At 47.0% G+C, this 23,435-nt stretch overlaps 1 protein-coding gene across 1 annotated transcript in view; it reads left to right on the top strand.

Annotated features, from left to right (window-relative positions):
• TRPT1 (tRNA phosphotransferase 1) overlaps window positions 1-18,669 on the top strand; it is a 58,545-nt gene extending 39,876 nt beyond the window's left edge. Inside the window, exons 7-9 of the mRNA XM_078660552.1 lie at window positions 11,953-12,009; window positions 13,950-14,060; window positions 18,212-18,669. Of these exons, the coding sequence (XP_078516678.1) occupies window positions 11,953-12,009; window positions 13,950-14,060; window positions 18,212-18,234 (191 nt within the window). The 3' untranslated portion in view covers window positions 18,235-18,669. The remainder of the gene's footprint in view (window positions 1-11,952; window positions 12,010-13,949; window positions 14,061-18,211) is intronic.
• Window positions 18,670-23,435: the final 4,766 nt, after the last annotated feature.

The raw sequence follows: 23,435 nt of genomic DNA, 5'->3' as shown, positions 1-23,435 counted from the left end.
GGCCTCGCTGAAGTATGCCTCGCTCACTCCCCTCGGCAGCTCATGCCCGGCCGCCCGTCCAAGCCTCGAGCTGCGCCGCTCTCCCCTGAGCCGCGCCGCTTCGCTGGGCCGCCCGCATCCTGCCTCCCCCTCCTCTTCTGAGCCGCACACATTGGTCGCCCCAGAGAAACGCTTGTAGCTAGCTGGTCGCCCGCTAAAGCCTACTAAGGAGATCACTCGCATTATCCTGCGCAACCAGGACGGAAGGTACTGTCCGATAGGCTCTATGTTCTAAGTTCTAGGCCTACAAGAAAACAAGTTACTTACCTGTAACTTTGGTTCCCCAGTATTGGTAACTTTCATAGATTCCCATGCTTTGTATCATTCCCCGTCGTCGGAATGGGAGCCTCGGTAGTATAAAAAACCATAGAAACAAAAGAGAAACCTAGGCCTAGGCCTCATCTCATTTTGTATTCTATCCACCTCTTTTTGTGAAAAAGAGACCAAACTTTTGCCAGGACCAATCAGAGCAGCCTCACCCTCTAGAACCTTCCTGAGAGAGCTCAGAGCCTCAGATTTTCGTAGCCGTTGTGCAAACAGCCACTAACTCTGTAAAAGGATGAGCTTTCCCAGGGGAGGTGGGCGGGCGCATGGGAATCTATGAAAGTTACCAATACTGGGGAACCAAAGTTACAGGTAAGTAACTTGTTTTCTTGCCCCAGTATTGGAACTTTCATAGATTCCCATGCTTTGTATCAGAATAGCTAGCAGTACAGCACCATGAACACATTTTGTAAATACATGGCATCACATAACCATAGAAAAATACATAAAGTACAGTAAAAACAAACAAAATGTGCTCACCAGGATGGAGGGATCGTAGGGAAAGCTCACCTCTCCATGAAACAGATTACGCAGGACTGCCTGGCCAACAGCCGCATCATCTCGTCCTGCAGAATCCAGGCAGTAGTGTTTCGTGAAGGTATGAGTACTGCTCCACGTTGCTGCCCTGCAGATGTCTTTAATGGCAACTCCCGAAAAGAGAGCCACAGATGAAGCCACCGACCTCGTGGAATGTGCACGGACTCTGCCGTCCAGCGGCTTGCCCGCTTCCTGATGACAGAATTGAATCGCACTGGAGATCCAGCGGGAAATGCCAGTCTTTGCCAAAGGCAACCCCTTACGAGGTGCACTGTAGGACACAAACAACTGAGTAGACTTCCGAAAGGGACGTGTGCGCTCCAAGTAAAACTTTAAGCACCGTTGAATGTCCAAAGAATGGAGCGTACGCTCCGCAGGTGTAGAAGGATGTGGAAAGAAGGTTTTCAGAATCACCGGTTCATTCAAGTGGAACTCAGATGGCACTTTCGGGATGAATTTGGGATTAGTCCGAAGAACCAGACCTTGTTTAGTAAATTGCAGGAATGGATGCACTATGGAGAGTGCCTGAAGCTCACTCACTCGTCTAGCCGATGTTAGAGCTAAGAGGAGTGCTAGTTTCCAGGAGAGGAACTTTAAGTCTGCCTTGTGAACCGGCTCGAACGGAGCTTTCATGAGTTGAGCCAAGACAAGGTTGAGCTGCCACACTGGTGGAGGAGGACGAACTGGCGGATACATCCGGAATAGGCCCTTCAAGAATTGTTTAACCACCCTAGAGGACCATAAGGAAGGACCTGCCGAACTGCGTCGAAACCTTGATATGGCCGCTAGATGCACCTTTACTGATGAATGTGCCAAACCAGACTTAGCCAGAGATAGCAAATACGGCAGCAACTGATGAGGTTGGGAAGTGTAAGGATGGAGACCTTCCCGTTGACACCACAAGCAGAATCTCTTCCATTTTGCCGTGTACGTCTTGTTGGTACTTGGTGCTCTGGCATGAGCCAAGACCTCTCTGCATTCTTGAGACAAAGCTAGATGACTGAATTCTCTGTGTTCAGGAGCCACGCCGTCAAGTGGAGGGATCTCGGATCCGGGTGGAAAACTTGTCCCTGACTCCTGGACAAGAGGGACGGAATGGGCCTCAAGTGAAGTGGAGGAGCTTGGGAGAGCCGCAGCAGTTCTGTGTACCAGAATTGTCTGGGCCACGCTGGAGCAATTAGAATCATCCTGCAGGGTTCCGCCTTCATTTTCTTGAGAACTCGAGGAATGAGGGGAATGGGAGGAAAAGCGTAAAAGAACGCGCTGTACCAGGCCATCGAAAGAGCGTTCCCTAGGGACCCCCGATGGTGAACCTTGCTTGCGTAGAACCGGCATTTGGCGTTCTCCGGCGAAGCAAAGAGGTCGATGGTCGGCGTCCCCCAAACTGAGAACACTCCGTCGAGAATGGATTGATTCAACTCCCACTCGTGAGTCACTTCCGTCTGGCGACTCAAGGCGTCCGCCTTGACATTGAGAGTTCCCGCCAAGTGCTCGGCTCTCAGAGTGATGTTGTTGTGAATTGCGAAATCCCAAATCCGTTGAGCTTCTGCGGACAGAGTCTGCGATTTGGTGCCTCCTTGTTTGTTTACATAGTGCATGGCCGTCGTATTGTCCGTCCGGACCAGCACTGAGCGATTGCCCACTCTGGGTAGAAAAGCTTGCAAGGCCAACCGAATGGCTGTCAGCTCCAGGAAATTGATATGGCACTGCCGCTGTCCTGGACTCCAATGGCCACTGACTTGAAGCTCTCGGAGCACTGCACCCCAGCCTTCCAACGAGGCGTCCGTGGTCATCACTATGGGTGAAGGAGAAATCCTGAACGTTAGGCCTTGGGCGAGATTGCTTTTCTGAAGCCACCATTCGCTCGCTGTTCTCATTGCTGATGTTACGACAACCCTGTCGTCGAACGACCCCTCTGCTTGACGCCATTGCTTGTCCAGCTCCTCCTGTAGAGGACGCATCCTTAGCCTGCAATGCGGTACTAATGGTATGCAGGAGGACATCGATCCGAGAAGGGATTTGTATTGGCGGACCGATAGGACCTTGCTGCGGCAGAGTAGTTGAGCCGAAACCATCAATTTTTGTTGTCGCTCTTCTGAGGGACGAGCCGTACAATGCGTGGTGTCCAGCACGGACCCCAGGAATCTTGCAGATTTGGAAGGCAGGAGGACTGACTTGTGTTCGTTCAACTGAAGGCCCAGGCAGCGGAACAAATGGAGGCAAGTAGACACGGCTTGCGAAGCGTCCTGGAAAGATGGTGCCCTGACGAGCCAGTCGTCCAAGTAAGGGAAAACTTCGAGAGATTTTCGTCGAAGGAAAGCTGCCACCGGTGCCAATACTTTGGTGAACACTCTCGGTGCCGATCGAAGGCCGAATGGAAGCACTTTGAACTGGAAATGGCTCTTTCCCACTGTAAAGCGAAGGTATTGTCTGTGAGCTGGGTGTATTGGAATATGGAAATATGCGTCTTCTAAATCCAGCTACGCCAAGTAGTCGCCTGGATTTAAGAGAGGAAGAATTTCCTGGAGAGTGACCTCCTGAAGGAGAGCTTTACGAGATAGGTGTTGAGCTCCCGAAGATCGAGGATGGGACGCCAAGTGTCTTTCGTCTTCCGCACTAGGAAGAATCTTGAATAGAACCCCCGGCCCCTCTGAGAGAGCGGGACCGGTTCTATTGCTCCTTTGAGGAACAACTGGTGGGCTTCTAGATGTAGTAATCCTAGATGTCCTGAGCGGATGGCGCCCGGAGCTCGTGTTGGAGGAAAGTCGTGAAACTCCAACGTATGGCCACTCTTCACGATGTTGAGGACCCATTGGTCCGATGTTATTGACATCCAACTGTCCAGACAAAGGGATATCCTGCCCCCCACTGATGTGATCGGGAGGGGAGGAACAGCAGGTAGAGCCGGGAGGCCGCTATTGTCGTTTGGTGTTGTCACGGCCTTGTCGCTGTTGACGGCCTCGCGGAGGGTTGCGAGAGAAAGATGCTGATTGCCCTTGTCGCTGATTCGAGTAATGGGGTTTATATGACTGGGACGACTGCGAGGAAAAACGTTGTTGGTTTCCTCTGTAAGATGTAAATCCTCTCCCTCGTGCGCCCCTAAAGGGGACCTTGCGATAGGTGAGAGAGCCCAAGGACTTTGCTGTGTCTGTGTCCTTCTTGATATTCTGTAGGGTATCATCCACATGCTTCCCGAACAGCATCTCCCCATCAAAAGGGAGGTCTAGGACTCTGTTCTGGACCTCCTGACGAAACCAGGTGGCCTTCAGCCAACCCTGACGCCGTAAGACGGCGGAGCCGGCCAAGGCCCGGAAGGCCGTGGAAGCAATGTCCATTGCGCAGTCAATCACTTCTGCAGACGATTTCTCTCCTTCCGCCAGCACCTTCTTGGCGTCCTCCTTAGTGGGCTCAGGTAATAGGTCCACGAAGGGTTCCATGTCGCACCACATCTGGCGGTCGTAACGGCCTAAGATGGCAAGGGCATTCGCCGCTCTAACCAGTAAGCTGGCCATAGAGGAAAATCGTTTTCCAACATTATCCAGACGTCTGCCGTCTTTGTCCGGAGGAGTGGTCAACGATGTGGACGGATTCTTTGACTTGCTTTGTGCCGCCTGAGAAATCACCGAGTCAGGCTTTGGCTGACCAATAAGGCAAGCTGGACTGCCTTCAGGAGCTTTATATTTCTTCTCCAGCCTGGGGAGGACTGGAATCACCGTGGCAGGACTCTGCATGATCTTCATGCCCTCCTCCCATACATGCTCTATAATGGGAATAGATTTGACAGAGCGTTGGTGTTGTTCCTTAAAGTCATAAAGGAAACATTCCGATTCCTCTCTTGAAATAGGTAGGCCAAACCTCTTAGCAGCCCGTTCCATCAGATGATGAAAACCCCCTATATCCACCGGATGGGAGATGGAAGTGTCACGACCAGCAGCATTTGGGTCTTGCGGGTCATTGTCCCCCTGATCCGGGTCAGGGTCCTGTAAAGGATCCATCAAGGGATCCACTGGAACAACCTCCTCATCCGAAGAGGTATCCTGATGGGCATCGGGCAGTGGTACGGGATCTGGTGTGGGAACCCGGGCCAAAGGTGTCACTGGCGGTGGTGTGGAGGGTACCACCGGAACACTAGTAGCCGGCTGCACTTGCGGCTGTGGTGGAAGTGGAAAAAACGTAGTCTGTCCAGAAGGGTCTGACGGAAACCTTTTACGATAATCCTGAAGCATGTCCTGAAGATCCGAAATGAGAGAGGAGGGCATGGCTACCATGCCTTGTCCCAAACTCGGCGGATGTCGCTCTTCCACAACATAAGGATGTAGTTGTTGGCCACCTGCCTGGTCGAAATACTCCTCCGTGTCCGTCTCCTGCAACTTTACGTTCAAGTCCGAGGGACTATAGGCAGGTCCATAATTGTCCTGAAACTCATCCTCGTCAGACTCATCATCTAACAGCATTGTCGGTAGATGGGAAGAGACTCGTCGCGGAGACGTCATCTCCGGCGTGATTTTCATTCTCTGAACTGGAAAATGCACTTTTTGGACCGTCGACGGTCTCGTCGACGACGCCGTCGTCGTCGGAGCATCAGTTACTGTAACCGTCGACTGCACCACAGCCTTCGTCGACACAATCCTCGTCGTCGATGGGACCACCGTCGACGGTCTCGTCGACGAACTCGTCGTCATTATCATCGTCGTCGACGTGGAAGCCGTCGTCGTCGACGTCGTCGACGTAGTCTTCGTCGTCGTTGCGGCCGTCGACAGCGGCCTGCTAGTCGTCGTCGACGACGTGGAAGCCATCATCGTCGACGAGCTCGGAACCTTGAACGTCGACGAAGTCGTCGTCGTGGACACCGCTACCGTCGACGAGCCCGTCGACGGAGCCACAGAAACAGCGGGAACTTTAGCCAAAGTCACAGTCGTCGACGTACCTGGTGTTCTCGTCGTCGACGGACGCTGTTTTTTCTCCGGCCCAGATCCTGAAGTGCCAGTAGAGTGTTTATCACTGGGCTTGATCTTTTTGGACGGAGGAGAAAGGATCACCACCTCCTTTTTGTCCTTTAAGGCTGGCACCACTGCTGTAGCCTGTCCCTGCCTCTCCTTTACACTTTCGTGAGGAGATTGAAGGGGACCAGCCCTCTCAGACCTGTCAGAGATCTTGTGAGGGGCTTTAAGAGGGGGCTCAGATGTGGAAGAACCAGGGGGAGACCTACCCCTCTTCTTTGATCTTTGCGAAGAAGCAGCAGACACGGAATCCTCCTCATCCGAAGAGAGCACCTCCTTGCGTGTCTTCATCTTCTGAAGCCAGGTAAGTAGCCGGCCTTCTCTGTCCCGAAGAGTCTTGTTCGAGAAAGTCCTGCAGATCTTGCAGTCTGTGGCCTTGTGGTCAGGATATAAGCAATAAATGCAATTATCGTGCTTATCCTCCACAAAAAGACGTTTTTTGCCACAAGAGGCACAGGACCTGAATAAGGCCTTCTTCTCCTTGTCAGACATGACGATTTGAAGCAGAAACTTGAAGAAATAAGTAGAAAAACAGTGAAAACTGAGCAGAGCTCAGTGGAGACTCCCTAGCACAACGTGCGGTAGAAAAATCTGAGGCTCTGAGCTCTCTCAGGAAGGTTCTAGAGGGTGAGGCTGCTCTGATTGGTCCTGGCAAAAGTTTGGTCTCTTTTTCACAAAAAGAGGTGGATAGAATACAAAATGAGATGAGGCCTAGGCCTAGGTTTCTCTTTTGTTTCTATGGTTTTTTTATACTACCGAGGCTCCCATTCCGACGACGGGGAATGATACAAAGCATGGGAATCTATGAAAGTTCCAATACTGGGGCAAGTATTGTATTGTAAGTTCTAAAAATGCTGATTCCTGACAGTGGTCCAGGTGGCCCTGTCTTGTACATATCCCCTGTAAATTCTGCCCGTGCCTCTGGCACATTGTAAAGTGTGTGTTTTATCTAATGTGTTTTGGTGTAATACAAAGGCTATTTTTATATACCTTGTGTGGAGTTTCCTTTGTGGTGGGTCCTGGGTGTTGTTGCTGCGGTGCGTGCGCAAATACTTAACTTACATCGCCTCCAAGTTTAGCCTTGCTGCTCGCGCCACGTTACCTAGAGGGTGAGTAGGGGTTATCTTGGCGTGTAACTCCCTTGCCCTGACTTGGCAGTGGTGGTCTCTGACTGACTTTGGCGAAAGCCCTGGCCAGCCAGGGATCCCATTTCCAACAGCCACATAAAGGATAGCCACCTTCATCAGCAGTGGTACAGCCTGGTGGCTTCCCTAGTGGTTCCCCTGTCAATGAAGTAACTGACCTCCCTGATATTTCACAAGGCTGTGTATAGGCCAGTACATTTGTTTTCCAAAGTCCTTAAACTTGCAGACTCTTTTATCAACACCCCCTACCTTTGACACCCTGGGTTGGTCTTCTAAAATACCATTCTTTGGTCAGCTCCCATATATTTATGTGTTAGACTTTGCTTTCATCCTGAGAAGGATCATCTTATACATTAGAGGCATAAGTGTATTCCATCACATCAAGAGTGGTGGGCCTTAAAATTCTGATCAACAAGACTGTGATGCTACTGATGGAACTGGCTTTATGATACCTCATATTGTGGCCTGGCACAACTTGGTCACTGAGGATACTGGTGGGTCTAAGGGCCCAACAATTTTCATCTTTACCTTTTCAAAGGCTACCTCTACCACAGTCATCATTATTTTTTAAAGAAATTATTTGTCTTAGGTTTCTTGATCAGTTATCCATTCAATACAAATATATGATTTCAGCATTTACATAACTCAGAAAAGCTGCTTTCGCCTGAAAATTAGAAAATTCATAACAACTGTAATAAATTATCTTGTCATCTCCATCACATGTTCGAGTTCATTTATTTCTCCCATGCGTAGTGTTTTATACAGAACAAAGCAGATAAATTAATTTCAGTATATTTCTCGAACCAGACCCATATCTCATTAAATGTCTTGCAAGCACCTGTGCGTTTTGCATAAATTCTTTCCCTGTTGTGCGTTTTATTTATTTCATCAAACCGTGCATTAATATGCAGTGGTACTTTGGTTTTCCAGTGAGTGGTGATTACAGACCCTGCTACTAAAGTTGCAATGAACAACCAGCACCTTGCTGATTTAGATGTCATTTCCAAGTATCCAGAACAGCCAAACATTATTGAGATTGGGTCTGAATTTATCTGACTTTCTAAGCAATTCATTATTAATCTAAAGATTTTACTTCAGAAATATTTTACACATGAACACGTCCAGATCATATGTACCCAATTCACATGCTCAATGCACCGTAGAAACTTTTCTGGTACATTTGCATTATGTCTAGATTTCGCGGGTACTTTTGTAAAAATCCCGCCATTTTTACAAAAGTGCCGATTTCGCGGGCACTTTTGTAAAAATCGCAGCATTTTTACAAAAGTGCCGATTTTGCGGCAAACCGCGAAATCGCGAAATCCTGGAGGGTCTGAATGTAGAGTCCCAAGCACTGTATTCCATGCGCTGTTTCAAATCATCCTTGAGATCTCTGATTTCCTCTTCAAGACTCAAGAGTACTTGTGAGAGCTCTTCTACTATTAGTAATACTATGTCAAGCAAGCATTTATTCAAAATGGCATACCACTTATCCATGAATTTCTTGTTCAGTTTAAACATCATGGGTTTTATGGCTAAACGGAGACCCTTGGGGATTCTACTGGATTTAAGGTACTGAACTAAAGTAGCCACGTGTAGCCTCTGGTTAATTTCTCTTCGCATTAAATATTCAAGTTGATGGATCTGTTGGGTGATTGGACCGGTAGATGGATTAAAGGTCCTGACTTCACGTATGAGGTTGTAAATGTCATTAGCTTCAGTAGCACTATATACCTTGGTCTCTGCCTTGTTGTCAGTCAATTGTGCTATGTCACTGAACGACATGTTGTGGTGCAACTACAACGACGATGGATAGAAAATAAGAAGAAATAAGCAAGTTGTTGTATTGCACTCCCTATGTAATCAGAGTACAAAAGCTTAAACTTCCATGAACAAAGTTATCAAGCTTAGTTTGCTCTCTGTGAGGGGAACCACCCTCACCCCGTATGAAAATCAAAAAATTATCTAGAACTAATGCCCCACACACCGTTTGCCCTACAGTGGTCCTCGAGGGGGTTTAAACAAATGTAAACACTGATAAATACATTTCAACAAATGATCAAAACATTAATCAAACAAGCCCAAACTGAAAGAATCACATATATCATGCAGTACTCGAAACCACAATGTGAATCAAGTCAATTTAATTCAGTGTGCCACACTGTTTGTGCCACACTGTGTGCAGACTGCATGAGCTGTGCAAACTGCTCAAACATGACTTTGTCTTCACCAAGCATGGAAGGTCAAAGCACTATTTTTAATACATCCGAGTCACTCCTATGATAGACCTCCTGAGCCCAGGAGCCAGGGTACAATATGTTAAAGGCAAGGACATATAAGTGCAAGCTTATATGTCCCTATAGAAGCCTCTTTGAATTAAGTACTACTACAAGTGATCAGGGGACCCTTGGATAACATGGGCTGGCACCTGGGCACTTCCAAGGTAGCCAGCTCCATTATGGTGCAGCTGTAAATAGTCCTGTTTAGTATCAAACAACTTGTCTTATCACACCTGACATGATTCCCATGTTGAGAGTGATAGGACATGCACCCAGGTGGCTACCTTAGAGGTTGCCTATCAAAGGGAGGGACAGAAAGGGCTGTTTAACGGGGTCCAGCGTACGTGCCTTGAAGACAGTAGACCAAAAAAGAGGGTACGCAGTTCCCCAGGTTAAAAAGGGAAAAAAAGGAGAGACGGATGAACCAAAGTGAGTGGAAGGCAAACAGGAGGGGAGTCCTCCTTGTTGGAACTAGAGTCCTCACACACCCAGCAAGCTAGGTGTCATGCTTCATCATATGGGGTCGCTCCTCGTCGTGTCGGCGGTGCAATACCCGACGGGCACCCATAAAGGGGTTCTTTAGCGGAGATCTTTTGTTCCTGCCGTATGATGCCGTGGGTGTGAGAGCCCTAAGGGAGAGGTGGGAGTTTGTGTGTGTAGATGTGCGTAAGTGGTTAAAGCATGCACCGCCTCTGATATGCAAGCAATCTGCCTTCCAAATGAGTAAACAACCCTTCTCTGCCATCAGCCACATTTGCACCCGCCCAAGCAGGTGAGAAAATTACATAGTCAGGAGGTGTACACCAGCAGAAGGCTAGACACCCCTAGGGTGAGCTACCTGGTCTGTACAGCCAAGGATGTTTTCTGCCATTTTTCAAAGTGTCAGAATAGAGGGTTCTGAGTACCAAAGGTGACACCCTCCCACGGATGTGGTCACCTCGGGCAGATTATCTGCTGGGGCCAGTAGCCCATTGGCTACTTGCACCCATACCCATAACACCCCATAATCTAGGATTTAAGGGACACCCCTGGCACTAGAACCTCAGACCTGAGATGATTTGCAGCAAAGGACAAAGAAAAGACCTGAGTGTGCAACTTCAGGACCTGCTCAAAGCAAAGGCGCGATAATCTGCACCTGTGGCAGCCATCCTGCAACTTCGCTGCTGTTCCTGGACCAAAGACTGGGTCCCCCAGAGAGAGTAATCCATTTGAAAGTCAAAGGCAACTACAGACTCCCTTGGACTAATGCACTAGTCTCCTGCAGCCCGCAGGTAAAGGCACACTCCTGGAACCAAACAATCACTGGCCATCGGGCCCACTGAGGGATGGCCCGGAGGTAAAAGGTTCAGTGCATTTTGGGAAATGTAGTCTAGACCTCCAGAAAGTTTCAGGGTGCTACAGTTTTCTTTTGGACCTGCAGACGTCTAAATAGCTTCAAGCTGACCTTACAGCTGCCAAGGCTTATTGGTGGCTAGTCCGGCTCCCACTACTTTTGCTCAACGCTGCAAGTAGATTGAAGTCCACAGCACCTTCAACTGGCCTTTGCAGTGGTCCCATTGTCGACTTTTGGCATCCATTTCCTCACCAGCATCATCTAAATGGTTAAACTAGCACCACTGCAGCTCCAGCTTATGCACCAAGGACATCCAGAACACCTATGCCCCCCGGCTTAGAGAGCCAGGTAAATTTGAACTGACTGTCGTGGCTAGTCCTGGGGCGCTCATCACTGTACCCCCCAGTGGGTTCCATGCAACGTGACCTGCAAGTGACCGATTGTCATTAGTGCGTTTTTCCCATTGACTGCAACATTAAAGTTTTGCAATAGCTAAATGCACTGATTTATTTTTTCTTCTAAAATCCATAACTCTGGTTATATTATCCAATTGCGCACATTTAAGTGTCTAAATTTGTTTAGAAATCTGCTTTATTTATATAAATTGGTGGTGGATTTCTTTTGAGCCGTGTCAGTTATTTGTCGTCCTTGTTGCTATTCTGAAATGCTTGGGACATGTTCCTCTAGTAAAGCCTGACTGCTCTTTGCCACACTATCAGGACTGAGCTAAGGACTTATTAGTGTGAATCCAAAGGACCTTTTTTGGGGTATTGTGAGAGTATTGCATAATGAAGCCTAACCAGCCTCGATGCATAAACTTTCCTACAGCACCCCGCTACGGGAACACCTTCTAAAATGATCTTCAAGCAAAATCCTTCCTCACTACCTTAAAGTCTGCCCTCAAACATACCGCTCCAGGCTTGTGGAACAACACATTTTATAGAATGTGCCATCATTTTATAAACCTGCAATTGGTGTAATGTACTATTTCTTATCTGATGTGTGAGCCATACATTTCCACAAGCATTCGATGTAACTATATGCAATTTTTGTGGCAGTAACGCTTTTTAAGTACATGAATAAAAAAAGGGGCTGGTCCAAGCTCATTCTGTGTTCTGCTTGAGTCAGATGGATATTGCATATTCATCTCTTCAGCAATCCATTACTGAAAGAAAGGCCCTTCTGACTGGTACTTTGTTTTCTGAGATGGGGGGTGGCTTTGGTGAGCACAGGGGCTGTCACATATCGTTTGGCAGACCTATACTAATTTTTCTGTTTTCTCTTTTGTTATTTAGGCATGCGCAACAGTTGCGACCTGGCTGTCTTTATCGATCTCCCGAAAGCTTTATCTGGTGAGTCAAACAGATCGAAGGCAGTCTGCATGAAAGGCACAGTATTGGTGCCTAAGTGTTGGAAACCCATTTGCATGAAAGATGCGGTTGTCCGTAGACTGTGGAAACACTTTGGGCCAGATGTAGGTAATCTAAATTTACCTATTCTTAAATACCGAATTTTACTGATTCGGTATTTAAGAATAGGTAAATGGAATGTAGATAATTTTTTGGTAAAAATTACCGAATCAGTAACATTTGGTAATTAAGAATCGGTATTTACCGATTCGGTAAATTCCGATTCAGTAATTCCCATTCATTCCTATGGGCCTGGAGGCCTATAGGAATGAATGGGAATTACTGATTCGGTAAATACCGATTCTTTAAATACCGAATCGGTAAATACCAAATCGGTAATAGGGGGAACCCTTTCAAGGGTGGCAGGGTGTCACATTGACAGCCTGTTGCACCCCTGAATAGTGCATGGGAGCACATGTGGCACACATACATGCCCTAAGGGCATGTATGTCTGCCACATGGCACTGAATAAAAAGCAAAAAATTGCTTTTTAAAAGGTATTCGTTATTTACCACCAACTAATAGTTGGTGGTAAATAACGAATCCTTAAATGTAAGAAGCACTCACTTGAATGCTCCCTACATTAAAGATTCGGTAATTTACCGAATTGGTATTTTAAGAATTCGGTAATTTATCGATTTCTTAAATTACCGATTCGGTAAATTACCGAATCCTGAAATGTGGCCTCCTACATCTGAAAAGCCTAATACCGGTCGGTAACGGCTGAAATTCGGTAATTTCGGCCATTACCGACCGGTATTAGGCTTCCTACATCTGGCTCCATGTACGGTATTTTTTTTTTCTTCCTATTCAATTGCTGGGAGGGACTGCAAAGTCTCCTTCAATCAAAGCTGAAACCCAGATTCTGGTTCTGATATGTCTCACCTACAGCAGCAACTTCTTAAATTTCCAGGATTTATTTTAGTAGGGAGCGTAATGGGTCTTAAATTTGATTTCTACAAGTTAGGTATACTTTCCAAAATTTACTTTCAAATAATCAAATCATACTTCTTGACTAAGGGTCTGATTTAGAATTTGGCAGATGGGTCATCCTGTCTGCTGTGTTACAGGTGCTATAGGATACAATGCATTTCTAATGTGGCAATTGGGACATCCGTTTGCAATGGAGTATTCCATCCACCAGACTCTCTAAATCAGGTATTAAGTATTCTTTTTTTCTAATGATGCACAATAAACTAAATATTTTTCTTCTATGGTGCGACCTAATTGTGAAGTATTTTAACCTGAATAAGTACGCCCTTGTTTTATGATCATAGCAGTTCTCTAATAAATATATTTTTTATATAAGAAACTAGATTATGTGTTGTGGTTGTTGTCAAAAGATATAAGCACATTTATTTCTGTAGATGATTTTGTTCAATGCTAAGTTACCCGCTTGGCATGCCTTTCATTAACTTTGAAATCATCATAGTGTGGGGAACTGTACGAAAAGAGTTGAGGTTTATAGTGGATGATGTCTTTGCGCTGCACAGCGGCCCATAAAGACTAACACAAACCTATATAACATGCTAATCTCCAAACTAATAGTAATCCACAACCCTCTTCTTGCCTTTCAAAGAGGTCTCTTGTGCGTTGTGTAAAACAACAACTGGGTCCTTTAACCCCTTGCATGCTGATGACGGCCCCCAACCGTCATGCACTACCGCGCTTGTGTGCTGATGACGGCTGGGGGCCGTCATAAACCCTCCCACTCGCGATTTTGCCGCACAGGCGCAGAATCGCAGCAGCATGCAAGGGGTTAAGAGACACTGTCATCAGAGTCAGAAACAAACCCAAGTAGTGCTGGGAAATGGATTTCTCGTTCACACATAAAACATGCTTTGTTGACCTCAGTTATAGAATACCTCTGTCTTTCCTCGCAGATGGACTAAAGTTTTACTGGTCGCTCAACAGAGCCATTCTGACCCCGGGGGACAGTGACGGCTTCCTCCATCCTAGGTACTTCCAGAGGGTTCTGCAGCTGAAACCTGAATGTAAGTGCCCTAGCCATATGATATAGTTAAAACCAAGCAACATTAGCCCTCACTGATTTGCATTTCAATAGGTTGATGTTCCAGCAGGTCAGTAGCGACTATAGAGGGAGCTCCCTGGCATATCCTACATCGCGTCCCGGTATCACCGATTCAAATTCCACACTCTTTGGTCACTAGTGAGCCGGCAGTTGTGTAGAACCGCCCAATTTTGTGTATGCATTGCAATACATACAGGATATGATGGAGGACCCTGGGCTCAGAGGTTTGCTGGTTTTACTCCAGAATTTATGAAAGAAGACTGATGCCAGTAGCAAGAGGCTGCCAGGCTCAAATGCTAGGGCCACACACAGACCTGCACTCTGGCATATACACAAACATATCTTATCTCATTTACAAATAAATGGAGGTTATACACTCAATGGCGATATGTAATCCTATGGGGCCCAATGTTAGTCAAAAGCACAGTGTACTCATACGGCCAAGGGAGCACCCAGAAAATTAAAATACCCCCACTTCCAACCAAAGCTCTTATGCACCAGGCAAACGAAGCAAGTCATCAAGGCCTTCAACAGAAGAGAACTTGTCTCTTCTGTCCAAGCATCTATCCATCCTTTCATCCACCCATTGATATCCTCCATTTCACCTTTACATTCTGTTATTCATTCAATTTTTCATCCATCATTCAGTCAGTCACTATTCCGTCAGGCTATCTGTCTGCCCGTCTATCCGCCCGCCCGCCCGCCCATCCATATCAAACCTATCCATCCATCTTCAAACCAATCCATTAAACCTACCCATCCATCCATCCTTCCAATCATCCATCCATACATCCTTTCTCTCCATCAATCCATCCTCCCTTTTACTCATCCGTACATCCTTTCACTCATCCACCCACCCTTCGACCCATCCATCCACCTATTTACATTTTCACTCATCCATTCTTTTACTCACTCATCCATCCTTTCCCTCATCCATTCAGCCTTTCACCCATCCATCCACCCCTTCATTCAGCCATTCTTTTACTTATCCATCTTCACAGCCATCCTTTCACTCATCCATCCACCCTTTCACTCCATCCATCATCCAGCCTTTCACTCACCCATCCATTCACTCTTCCACCCATCCGTTTACCCTTTGACTCATTCATCCTTTTACTCCCTCATCCATTCATCCCTCCTCTCATCAACCCTTTCATTCATCCATCCACCCTCCTTTTTACTCATCCATCCTATCACTCGCTCATTCATCCACTCTCTGACCCTCCCACCCTTTAACGTTAATTATGAGCCTTTGTCTGCCGACCTTTAGTCAGCCGGGTATGGTGGCTTAGTGAACTAATGCGTCCACTGTAGGTACCTGTGTTTCACCTCTTGGTCACTGGTTGAAATCCCGGAGGGTCCACCCAGCCTTTCATCCTTCGGAGGTTGATAAAATGAGTACCACTGAGTTGGGTCACAATAAACATCTGTTATTCAGCACCAAGATACCCTTTTGGGTGAACGTGCATGTTACAAATACACATTACGTTAGAAGAGGCCCCTCAAGAACAGTGACATAGCTAGACCTTTTGCCGCCTGTGGTGGTCCCTGAGCGGGGCAGAGGGTGCAGGCGATCCCTGCATTTACTGCCCCACGATCCACTATCGCTGTAAGTAAGAGCGGGGGGAGGCGTTGCTGCCCCCAAAACTCGTGTCACCCGGGGCGGACCGCCCCTCCTTGCTATGCCACTATTCAAGAACCCCCCACTGTAGCTGCTAACGCGGGGCATTGATGATGCCCCTGCACAGCAGTCAATATTAGTTAAGGGCACAATATTTTAATATGGCAGTCATGGGTACAGTGTTATCCTGGATGCGAGTATATACAACAGGTGGGTGGTTTGAAACTTAGTAGTCCCTTGACAGATCCCAGGAGCACAAGCAATTGGAGCCTTGTAGGGTGGCATTAAATGGCTGACAGTAAAGCATCCTGACTCTTGGGCTTCCAAGCACCAGTGTTACAATCCTGATCATGTGCACTTAAAACTGCTTTACCTGATCACTGGCTGGAGGGAGCATTGAGGCAACTTCCGCCCTTAAAGAAACCAGGAGCTGCATCTACCATAATCACCCTTTCTTTCCTCTCCCTTCTTTTTGAGCAGTGCTGCCCAGGGCTTCGAAGGAGGTTGCTAGACGAGGTCTGAATGAAGAGCCAGGCAGATGGTTTAAGGAATGGGAACTGGGAGCAAGTGGAGTGTAAGGTGATTGGAGCCTCTGAGGGTTCTCTTCAGAAGCACCTACCTCCAGGGTGCCATTGATACCTCTCCTGGTAATGATGCGAACTCTATTCCTCCTACGAGTTCTCAAATACTTCATCCCTTGGTGAACGTGCAACACCCACCTCCACATGAACACCCCCTTCACACATACTGCAATCCACAGATAAGCAGAGAAAACAGCCAGTAAATTACCAGCCCCATCAGAACAGCTTTGTTTACTGTTGTAACGGTAAGGAGGGTAGGTTACACGAGTAAGATTTATTAAGTCTTAATTACAGGATATTGAGATAGTAAATAGTAGATAGGAAGCGTAGGCCCACCAGAAGTAGCCTCCTAGATGCTCAACCCACACACTCCAACTGACACACACTCAATCACACCAGGCAATCCAGCATTCTACTTCATCACATTCATACTGGCTGAGCAACAGAGAGCAGGTAAGTAAGGGAAAGGATTCATAGTAACAATTCAATTCACAATATTTACCAGAGGACCATATGCAATTTGCTACTGCACGGCACTAATTGCTGTTTTATAGACATTGCTTGTGAGATATCTTGTGACTCTTTGACTTTAGCCTGTGAGCTTGTACTCCCTAACTGCTCAGGTGTGCTTCCATCTTACGTCGTTTGCCTCACACCAGTTCTGAAAATGATATCCTCATCTGTTTGCCCACAGCTTCTCCATTTCTTTGTACCCAATCTCAAGATTGAGCCTTTATCTGCACATTTGAAGTGCATCTGTCCCCTTCTGGTCGTTTGTCTGCTACTCTGTTTCTAACAGTTACAAGAAATACAACATAAAAATTAAACTTGGAAAGCCATTTGTGTTCTTCTCTATTTGCATCTTCTGATAAGGCTCAATGTAACGCATTCTGGGTTTTACCACCTATCGATTAACCCGTTTTGTCGTTTCATCTATCAATTCCTGAAAACTGTTGGCCCAAATATTGACCCAAAAATGTTTTTATTACATGTTTATAAGGCTTTGTCAATTTCTCTGTTGCATTTCTTGTCCTTCCTCGTGCCTTTACATATGCACTGCATTCTACACAGCACTTTCCGCTTTCTGTTTGTGAACGGCACTAGGGGCAAGAAGCAATGCTTGATCTGAACTGATGGCCATCGTTCTCAAGTGGTTAAAAGGAGGATCATTTAGTTGGTTAGTAATACATATTAGAACATTGGAATGTTGTGAGCTCCATTGAAAACCATGGAATGCTCCAGGCTTCTAATTGCTGGTAGAAGCCCGGAGCTCTATCATTCCAATGTTGTCGTTCACAGCTGTTGCTATGAACAAAGGCCTCAGGGAGCCCGAGGTGGTGTAAATCCCCTCGGACTCCGTGAGGCCCTTGTTTTATTTGTTGCCTCTAGTGGTGGAATGTTGTAATATAGCCTTAGAGCCCGCCTTTGGCTCCGGCATATAACGCTGGCCTTTAATATAGCCTTATAGGCCGCCGTAGCGGGCTATACGTCCATTAAAGTATAGCCCGCTCCATCTTTAAAGGCCTGAGCCGAATGCGAGAGCCTTTTAACACGTAAGCGGGCCTTTAATGGCCGGTATAGCCCAGCTACGAAGGGCTATAAGGCTATTAGAACATTCTGCCAGTAGAGGGCAGTATGTTCTAACAAATAAAACAAAGGCCTCTCGGAGCCAGAGGGGGTTCAAATCCCCTCGTGCTCCGAGAGGCTTTTGTTCACAGTAACAGCTGTATATTCAATAGTGTGCTCCACATTCCCATGTTCTAATAGCCAGTAGAGCCCACGACGGCGGGCTGAAAGAGTAAAATAATAGAGTGTAAGTGTAATGCAGGCATGGTAAATGGCCAATATTCATATTGGCATGATCAGCCACCCATTTAAGTTAATTGAAGGTGTAACTTTTACCCTTTTCAGGTTGCCTGCTTCCCCTGGAATGAAGTGGCCTTCACTTACATAGACGAGGATGGACCGTGAAACGAAACACGCTAGTGGAAGCATGCAGGAGTTCTTGCCTACTACAAAGTGTACTCAAAGGAAGTCAGGCACAATATCACAAAGGCTTAGTAAACTGTCCTTACGAGGAGGGCCTGTGCACTGTGCCGGAGGTGGCCTTGTGCACTGTGGGTGTGAGGAGGCCTTGGGTACTATCTGTGTGGAGAGGACTCATGCAGCCTCCATGTGAGCAGCCTTGTACACCATCCTTATGTGGAGGCTTGCACACTGTGCTTGGAGGAATCCTCTTGCATTGTCACTGACATGAGGGTCTTGCAATGGAAGGAGGCACAAGAAGGTCAATATAAATATGTTTTGATCAGCTTTCCTGTTTCTCAGCTCTGTGACTTACATTAAAAAGAAACTAGAGAACACTTTGACATTTCGTGGTTTTTTTAAGAAAAAAAGTTCAGATTTACAAAGGGCAGCATTTATAGCCCAGGGCATTTCCACACCTGATCATTCTGCAAGATTTGTGGCTGAAGGTGACTAATCTATTGCTCTGATGTGGTGTTTTCATTTCACTTCATTATAACAAAGTATGGGAATATGAGTCTGGGAAAACTCCCAGAGGTGAACACACCAGTAGGATACATGGGTTGGTGTGCGGAAGGGGGGTGGATGTAAGAGAGAGCCAGCTTCAAAGTGAGGGCTGAAAGTGAAGAGACATGCTCAGGACTAACGACAGAGTGTGACAACTAAACTGTAGAGTTTGGTATAAGTAAGGAAAATTGTCCAGATCTATGAAAAGAGTGGTAGATTTGGAGCATAATGTTTGTTAGTAATGATGGAGCTGCATAGAGGTAAGGAGCTCTTCGTTGGAATGGTCAGAAGTGTGGAATAGTCCATCACATTGAGTCAGAGGAGAGTGGTGGAAGGGTGGGACAAGCACAGTGGGATGAGCGGTGGAAGTGGAGGAATGTGCCGATTACTCTGCAAAGAGACATCATCAGTTTGAGGAATCTGCCCAGGTCTCAGTAGAATGTGGTGGCAAGATGCATCAAGTATCGCAGGCTTGGTAAGTCTGCTTTTAAGGTGTCTGAATTTGCAATGGAGTTCCATCCTCTCAATATGGGGGTGAACTATGCATACACCAATTTGTCCATGTGTCCCTACTGTGAAGAATTCATTGTTGTCGGCAGACTGTAGTGACTCAGAAAACAAATAATTCTTCATGTGACGTCTCTCATTATAGTTTTCTTGTGTCACTGGAATCTCAGGGTAGATTATTTTGTTGGAAATAAAAGATGTAGTATAGGGTGTTTAGCTCCAGATATGACAAAATGTCACGCATTTCCTCAAATCTTTGCAGCCCCATATCCTGAACACTGGACCCCTTATAGCACAGATCATAGGTCACAGAGGAGTGAAATCATGCCATGTCAAGGAGAATCTCTGCCATGAATCCTTGCTAGATCCCATCAGCTCTGGACCACGTACAGCATAGAACACAGGTGACCTTGGAGGGAACTCTACCCATATCAAAGAGAATGCCTGCCATAAATTCATGTTAGATTCCTTCGGCACTGGATCTCTTAACAGCACTCTTCACAGATGACCAGAGCCGCTGTGGCCACTGCTGGTAAGAGCGGTGGGACCGGTTGGGGGGTATTACGAGAGACAAACCACGAGGGAAAATTATTTATTTATTAAATTTTCCCTTGTGGTAGTCTCTCAAAATCCTCCCACCCCCCAGCTAACCCCACCGCTCTTACCTGCAGGGGCCGTGACTGGACCAGAGAGAGAACACTTGCCATGTCCAGTAGAGTCCTTGCCATAAATCGATGCTATATCCCATCAGCACTAGACTACTTTCAGAAATGATCCCATGCCTCCGGGCAGAAGTGATGAGATGCACATGTAAGCAGGTGAAAGGGGCCCACGGGGGTCTCCTCACCAAAGAACTTTGCTCTTAATCTGTTTTCCAAGGGCAAGGTTTGTACCGAATTTCTTACATTTTGTGGGCCTGTGAGCTGTGTTAAAATGCCATTTTACAATGCAAATTAAGTTCTTCACCAAGTGTCCCTTCTCTTTAAGTATTCCACTTCAAATATGCATTTGCAAGTTTTGTCCTTTGCAATGTCTGTGGTTGCCCTACTTGTGGGACCGACATAAGAGACAGCCCTAGTTTGTGCTGAAGAGGTGTTGGCATGTTTAAAATCCAAACCATGTTCAAAGCCCAGGCAATTTTGTACTGAGAGGAAATGTTATCAATATTTCATGCAGCAAGCCACCTTGCTGAGATACGCAGTGTGAAAAGGAAAGGGCAGGAGTGGGCCATATTAAACATGATACGGCGCATTCCTGTCCTTTCCTTGAGCTGGCACACAATGAGCAGCCTCGCGCCAGCACAGGTAATCTTGCACCGTGGACCAAGTTAGCCTGCGTTGGGGGCAGGATTGTTTTTGTGCAAGAATGGACATCTTCGTGCACAAAAGCAATCCTCAGAGGCATTTTCCTCATCTCTAGAAAGAGGAAAAAATGAGGAGAAATAAAGATATTTCTCCTCGTTCTACTTCCGCTGGAGAGGCGAAGCATTTTGACAAATTCCCAGGCCTACCAGTAATGGTAAATCTGGGAATCCACCAACATTAATGGGTGGATGCGTTGGAACACCCACGCTTCATCCATGGAATGCCTCCCTGGGGCAAAATAACGCAATGCTGCGATTTGCGCGGTGTCTAGGTTATTCTAAATTGATCAAGCCTTGCAGGGCCACGCAAGGTGGTTGTGGGTGGCTTGATAAATCTGACTTAAATGTTGCATCACCCTTATGACCCCTTTCAAAGGAACAAGGTTGATGCAACTTAATGATAAATATGCCCCTGAGCTTCAGTCTACATGTGTCTAGGCTCTGTGTTCCTCATGTGTAATCACTGCAGCACCATCCAGGGCTGCTGTGCGCATTACTTGGCAGCTGACTACAGTATCTGTGATCGTTAGAATCAAAAGTATCTGCAAATATGTATTTTTATTTTCTCTGGGGTCTCATTAGCTAGCCAAATGCTGGTTCTTAACTGAGCCGAATGTGCCCCCTGCTTGTCATGCAAGTGGTTTCTATTGCACTGTTACCTCCCTCTCTGTAAGCACCTTGGGCCTCATTTATGAGGCCGTGTGTCACTTTTACGCCGCCGGTACGTCACTTTTTGTGATGCACCAGCAGCGTAAATAATGTGCCTTGTTGCACCATATTTACAAAGTGACGCATCTACCTAGATGCGTCACTTTGTAAACCCCTGCGCTACATTATACCTACGCCAGGTATAATGTATGCAGTGGGGCGTTCTGACGCAAGAAAGGGTCATGGAAGTGACGCAGTGAAATCTATGAGATTTCACTGCCCCACTTCTAGGACACAAATGCATCAATTTCTTATGCCCGCCTCACAGCAGGCGTAAGACTGACGCAGGCCCTTTCACATGGGGCTTGTCCCATGTGAAAGGATACATTGCTGGAGTTGCGTCATTTTTGTGACACTCTCCAGCAATGCGTCACTTTTGCGCCCTACAGATACGTCAGAAACACTGACGTATCTGTAACTCCTTGCGCCATGATACGTCATACTGTTAATATGACGCATCATTGGTCTCGCAAGGAGGGCGCAGTGGAAAGTGACGCATCGCTGTTTTCACGCAGCGATGCGTCACTTTTCATAAATGAGGCCCCTTGTATTGTACACTGAGATATCGTCCGTGCTCAGCGCTGCACAGCTTCCGAGCGCGGTTCGTTCAATACAAATACTTTTATATAAATGTTGTTGTTTTGATTCCGCTGCAAGCTGGTCTACACATATCAACTGCCTTGCTTTCTTTTGTGAACGGCTCAGGGCTACTGTGGGAAGCCCTATAAGATTATCCCTATCTCCTTGCCATTGCAAAATGCTAGTTCTATTCCATAGTACACACTATTCAGAGGTATTCCCTCCCTACCTAGGCCTCTTAATCCAAAGTCTAAGCGGGGTCAGGTGCGAAAACCTCCAATGCACAGGGCCCCGTCCAACTTCAGCTGTTACACCAAGCTAGGAATGCCATGAGTTCGGTCAGTTTTACTATAAATGTGGCTAACACCAAACATTGCAAAGACAGGCACAATTACAACAAGCATTGGAAATGCAATAGGTCTCGCATTAGGAAAGTTTGATTTTTTAGGTCTCGTCTGTCGATGCGCATGCGCATCGAGCAAGCGAGACTATAGGGGCTCATCCAGACTTTATCTAACTTGCAAGGAATCGTGGCGATTCCTTGCAGTGCCCGTGACTTTTAAGCTCAATGCGCATGTGCATTGAGCTTAAAAGCGCGTGCACATGCCCCCAGCCGCCTGCCTTGCCTACTCTCTCTCACAGCCTCCCCCAGCTCCGCCCCCTCACTACTTGATTGCACGGCCGCTAGGCCGTGCCTCCCCTACTCTCCTCCCCCCTCCTCCTCTCCTCCCCTGCCTGCCTGCCGCTAGGCCGTGCCTCCCCTACTCTCCTCCCCCCTCCTCCTCCTACTGCCGTGTCGCACCTCTCCCCTCTCCGCCCCCTCCCCTGCCAGCCGTGTTACGGTGAAAGGCTTGTATTCTCTCCCTGCTCGTCATTTCTAGCATGTTTCCGTCCCCACCGCCATATGTTCACCTCCTCTCCCCCCTCTCCATCCGCCCTTCTCATCTCTTTCTGGCCTCACCTCGCACCTTATTTTCTTCAGGACAGTCTGGATGCTTCACAGCTCCTCTGGCCTCCCTGCCCCCTCCCCCCATTTGCTCCCGAGCCGCATTTCTCCGCCCCCCCCTAATCACAGCAATGCCAAGAGCTTGTTGTTTACAGGAATCCTCTCTACAAACCAGCACATTTATTGCAGCCAAAGCAAGTATCTTTACTTTCCAGGAGGTTCGTAATGTTCATGTTTGTAATCGTACTCCTTGCTCTACTGAAAATACTTGACGGCAGAGAGCAAAACAAACTGGACTCCAGGAATTTTACAATTCCTAAAGCGGACTTCATTTACTTATTTATTTAATGCGCTTTTATATAGCGCAAACATTACCCGAAGGTGTCCTTCCCCTCCCTTGTTCCTCCCCTCCTTCCCGCGTGCACCATGCAGTCCTTCCGCGGCTCACTTCTTTCCCCACATTTCTACCTGGGCTGCTTCTAATCCTGTGACCACCCTCT

This window comes from Lissotriton helveticus, chromosome 9, assembly GCF_964261635.1.
Source record: "Lissotriton helveticus chromosome 9, aLisHel1.1, whole genome shotgun sequence".
Lineage (NCBI taxonomy): Eukaryota > Metazoa > Chordata > Amphibia > Caudata > Salamandridae > Lissotriton > Lissotriton helveticus.
The sequence above is the reverse complement of the archived record's forward strand: the minus strand, read 5'-3'. Positions and strand labels throughout refer to the sequence as shown.